The 5,225-nt window shown below is 49.2% G+C and overlaps 1 protein-coding gene across 1 annotated transcript in view; it reads right to left on the bottom strand.

Annotated features, from left to right (window-relative positions):
* The window catches only part of LOC107112825 (dual specificity protein phosphatase 22), a gene marked incomplete at its 3' end in the record, with an annotated part of 52,925 nt that extends 52,331 nt beyond the window's left edge, over nt 1-594 (bottom strand). Inside the window, exon 1 of the mRNA XM_015414017.1 lies at nt 249-594. Coding sequence (XP_015269503.1) covers nt 249-269 — 21 coding nt within the window. The remainder of the gene's footprint in view (nt 1-248) is intronic.
* Between the last annotated feature and the right edge of the window lie 4,631 nt (nt 595-5,225).

Below are 5,225 nucleotides of genomic sequence, written 5' to 3'. Positions count from 1 at the left end.
CGTTGACGGGGCCCCCAGTCCAGATCAACACGCGCTGGGCTCTGCGCTGCACGTGCATTTGCAAAGCCCCCCTTGCTCCGAGACCCCGAAACACCCACGAAGTTCCTCCCAAAGCCAAGCGTCCGTTTCGCGTCCCCTTCCGACGGTTCCAAATAAAGGAGGCGCGGGTCCTTCTGCAAGACCTGGGGGGGGCGCCCGAGCACACAAACACCGGGGGGGTGGGGGGAATAGAAGAGAAGCACATTTACCTTGTTCATCCCATTCCCCATGGCTCTTAAGCGACTGGAAAACTTTGGAAGCCACAGAAACCGGAGGCAGCCTAAGGGGTGGAGAGCTGCAAAGGGGGTGTGGGGTGGGAAGTAGGAGGAAAGGGGTATATTTACTTTTAAGGAGTGAGAAGCTGGAGTATTAGATGAGCTGTGATATTAGTAGTTGGGCTACGCAAGGTCTCCCCACCGTCGGATTAAAGGGGACTTTCCCTCTTAAGTGGCTTATGATCAAAGCTTTCTTTCCCCCCCACTAGACTTCCGCGGATCAAAGCCCGGAGGAACAAGTTAGCAGCTTCCCCCTGCCAGGAATTGCGTCTCTCTCCCTCCAGCCACACCACTCCCACGTGTGATTAGAATGCAGGCGCCGAGTAAGGCTTCGCTGGATAACAACCGCTGAGCCTTCTGGGACTCGTAGTTCTGACGCTCATTCGCTCAGCGGCCTGGAGGCGACTCAAAGGACTACAAAGCCCGGGATGCGCATCGCCCAAGGAGGGCTCCGCCTCCTCGTCCGCGCTCGCGGAGTCAGGAAGCCCCGCCCACTTTCATTCCTGGAAGGATGAGTAAGCCCAGGCGCCGCCGTCGTCTGCTTGCCGCTGCTGCGAACAGTTGTGGGGGCGTCGGATTTGTTTGGTTTCTGGGCAGTTGCAGTCCATTAACGCGACATATTCTTTTTTCTTTTGCAGAGAGATAACTATTGGAGCGTGTTGCCGTGCATGCAATGCAAGGCTTGGTCGTCGGGCTTTCCCCCAGCTAACAGTTGATCTGTTAAAATGTATTTGGCTGCCCCGATTATAGTAGTTTTCAGATGATAGTAAGGACACCGCACAGACGCTGAGCCCCCCACCTCCGCTCACCAGTGCTCGAGCTTGTATAAGCGGCTTTGGTTTGCACACTGGTTTTTAGGGATGCCAGCTTCCAGGTGGCACCTGGAGATCCCCTGGCCATTCCCCGTAACCAATAATGGACCGAGAAGATTTGGAAATCTGAAAAAACTCTGAATCTGAATAACATACCAGGATCTGGAATTCAGGAATAGTGGGAATAGCAATATTTTGGGGGTCCAATATACCCAAACCTCTCCTTTTTTAGCACACCCCTGCCTGGCACCATGGAAATATTGGCGTGGGCACCGGCTGCTGCTCCCACAGTTGTAAGTGTTTATGGTGAGAAAATTGTTAGATCCAGCACTGAATAAGAAGAGCTCAGACATGACTAAGGACATAGGTGCAATACCAGTAGTCAGTGACTAGTTTATCAGGCTTCTATTATGTTCTTCCTCAGAAATTGCTCAAAGCAGCATAATTGGAGAGAAGGAGAAGCCAAGATTTGTAGCAGTCAGAATGTTGGACTGCGAAGACTAAAGTCCAGATTCTCGCAGAGCTCACAGGCTGATTTCAATCAGTCCCTATCAGTGCAACCCTAAGAATATTTTCCTACTCATAAGCCCTATTGCATAGGCCTGAGTAAGTGCCTGCATAGATCTCCTAAGGATGGCACTGTACTCTCAGCCTCACCTACTGCGCAAGGTTGTCGTGAGGGTTTTAAAGGGGACGGCTAGTAAACCATGTGTAACATTGTGAGCACCTTAGAGCAAGGATGGGCTGCATAAATAAATAAAATAAATGCAAGAAACACTGGCCACAGAGCCAGCTTGAAGTAAGGGGATTTGAAACCTGACTTTTCACATAGGAATTTAACACTCCAGGTACTGCACTGTGTGTTATTCAGTACATCCTAGTCATCGTGACAGGACAGAGGGAGGAAATGTGTATCATTAAGTATGGATTTGGTATGTAAACAGAGCACGCACAGGAAACACTCTGGTTTCATGCCACTTAGAAAATGAGCCTCTCTTTATACAACCAAAGTCGATAAACTGGGCAGGCTACCAGGGCAAAAAAGAAAAGAAGCAGCAGCAGCAAATTCCATCCTCCAGGCAACTGATAAGGAGGAGGCATTATTCCAACAGCAGCAATCAAATAAAAAGATGTAAGAGCTAATTTTGCACAGCTGGGGAGATAAAAAGCAAGAGCCAAAAATACTTCAATTGGTGCACTTGCCAAATCTGGTTTGTTTTTTTATGGGGGCAGGGTCCATTTATAACCTTATTCTCAAAAAACCCTAATTAAAACCCCGTTTTAAGCAGCACACTGCAATCATTCATATTAGCCACAAGGTATAGATAGGGGCTCTGGGGCAAGTGATGCTCTGTCTTCTTGGTGCTTGGTGGGGCAACAGTGGGAGGGCTTCTAGTGTCCTGGCCCCACTGGTGGACCTCCTGATGGCACCTGGTATTTCTGGCCACTGTGTGACACAGAGTGTTGGACTGGATGGGCCTGATCCAACATTGGCGTCTCTTATGTTCGTATGTTCATTCAATGTTTTGTTTTAAAGCAGCGCTGTGTAACCATTCAATGTGGGACTAGGATATGGGAGACCCCAGATTCGAATCCCCACCCTCTCATGAAGCTTTCTGGGTGGCCTTGGGTCAGTCACTCTCTTCCAGTCAAACCTCTTTCGCAGGACTGTTGAGAGTAGCCTAGGATTGCCAGTCTCCAGGTGGTGGCTGGAGATCTGGAATTACAGCTGGCCTCCAGGTTACAGAGATCAGTTCCCTTGGAGAAAATGGATGCTTCAGGCAGTGGACCCTATGGCATTCTACCCCTACCCTCCCCAAACCCCGCCTTCCCCAGGCACCAGCCCATGCTCCCTCTAAGCTGTGGAGTCTGTGAGCAAAAATTCTACTCTGTGAACCATTGGCATTAAAGCTGTGAGCGAGCGATTTGTCTGCTGCGTAAAATAGTTTGCTGTGGAGCCATCCTTCCTGAACTAAGACAAAAACGTGTGAGCCAGAGGCTAAAAAACTGTGAGCTAGCTCACACCAACTCAGCTTAGAGGGGACACTGGGCATGAACCCCTAAAATTTCCAGGTATTTCCCAACCCAGAGCTGGCAACTTTGCCTACTACAACATACTGATCTGTGTTTCTGGCCCTGAGAACTCAGGGAGAGAAAGCCACATTCAGAGTCACTTGAAAGAGTCTCCCTGCCTCCTTACTAATATTATGGCAACTGCATACACTGAAAGTCCCTGGCTTGCTTTGGCCTCCGTTGTGGGTGGCCCGAGACAGCCAGGCAAATCCTCACCTTTCGTGTCCCAGTCATAGGGCAGGTTGCCTTTCATTGTACAGAAATGGGCCAGGCTGGAGATAGGGAGGGGGAAGGAGTTGAAATTCCTGCTCTCTACTGTTTGGTGTAACGGTTGTGCAGGGCTCTAATTTGGGAGAACCAGGTTGGATTCCCTCTCCTCCACATGCAGCTGCTGGTGTGCCCTTGGGTCAGTCACAAGTTCTCTCAGAGCTGTTCTCTCAAGGGCAGTCTTCGAAAGAGCTCTCTCAGCCCCACCGACCTCCCAGGGTGTCTGTTGTGGGTAAGGGAAGGGAAAGGAGATTGTAAGCTGCTCTGAGACTCTGAGTGAAGGGCGGAGTATAAATCCAATCTCCTCCTCCTCTGGAAAGCAATGGAGGTTTACCAACCCATCTAAAAACCAAATAGTATTTGGCATTCAGGAAGCTCTATTTCATTCACCAGGATGTTGTCAAAGGGGAAAATGAGCAAAGCAAGTCTAAAAATCTTGTTAGTTTTTAATACTATTTACCAAAATTCTGGGATGACGCTCCTCTCCATTTGCACTTTTGGGGCAGAATGTGTACAGAAGCGGCCCTACACTTTGTCCTTTTTGGACTATGTCACATGGACATTGGTAAGCAATATCTGCATAGTACAGCCACTTTCCACTTCTTTCCCCCTGTAAATAAAAAGCAACTAGGTTATTAAAGAACTCTTGGGGGGGGATTGCATTTGGGGTGCCTTTTCACCCAAAATAATGAGATTAGGCTGTAGTGTGGTAGATTTTTACACCAGACAATGTAACATATCGTGGATTTGGGGGGCGGGGGAGGAAATACTCCAGTGAGTCAGAACGACTTCGGAAACATTAAGTGCACCAGACAAACACAGCTCCGTCCTCATTCCGCCAAAAAGATAACTTGGTAACATTGCACAGAACTGCATGAGTTCCTGCATGTGCAAAAGGAGGGGAGAATCTAAACTAGAGGTCCCCAACATGATGTCCTTCAAGTGTTTTTAAAAAGTGGGTGGGGCCGTGTGGGGCTTTTCCATTGGAGACTGGCCACTGGAGATCTGATTGGCTGGGCAGATTTTTTTAAACTCTCGCTTTGGCAGCAGCGGGCACCACAGCAGAAGGATCTTTACTGGGGGACTGAAGGCAAGCTGTGGCAGCCATTTTGTGGCTGAGCCCACCGTGTTGTGCCAGAAGTCCAGAGGTGCCTGCAGCAGGGCCGTAGCCAGGATTTTTGACTTTGGGGGGGGGCATTTAAATAAGTTGGGGGGCACTGTGTCAGGAGCGAAAAATAAATCAGCTGGATGGTAAGTTGGGGGGGCAGCCCTGAAATGCCCCACTGTATCTACGGGCCGGGCCTGCAGGCTTTAAAAAGTTAGGGACCCCTGAGCTCCTGTGTATCTCCGGGCCGGGCCTGCAGGCTTTAAAAAGTTAGGGCCCCCTGAGCTAAACAAACCAAATATTCCGCCACATTGGCATTTGACTTGGGGTATGACTACAGTGGTGGTGAGCACATCATTATTTCTTTACTAGTAATAAGGCTAGTTTTACTATTTACCAGTAATAATAACAAGCGGGAATTAAGATTGCTGGGGAAAAGATCAACAACCTCAGATATGCAGACGATACCACTCTAATCAGAAAGTGGAGAGCACCTAAAGAGCCTCGTGCTCAGAGTAAAAGAGGAGAACGCAGAAGTGGGCTTGAAGCTCAACATCAAAAAAACTAAGATCATGGCATCCGGCCCCATCACTCCTTGGCAAATAGAAGGGGAAGTAGTGGAAGTAGTGACAGACTTCACGTTCCTGGGATCCC

The sequence above is a fragment of the Gekko japonicus genome, unplaced genomic scaffold (genome assembly GCF_001447785.1).
Source record: "Gekko japonicus isolate JY-2015 unplaced genomic scaffold, Gekko_japonicus_V1.1 scaffold2633, whole genome shotgun sequence".
Taxonomy (NCBI): domain Eukaryota; kingdom Metazoa; phylum Chordata; class Lepidosauria; order Squamata; family Gekkonidae; genus Gekko; species Gekko japonicus.
This window is presented reverse-complemented; position numbering and strand designations above follow the sequence as displayed.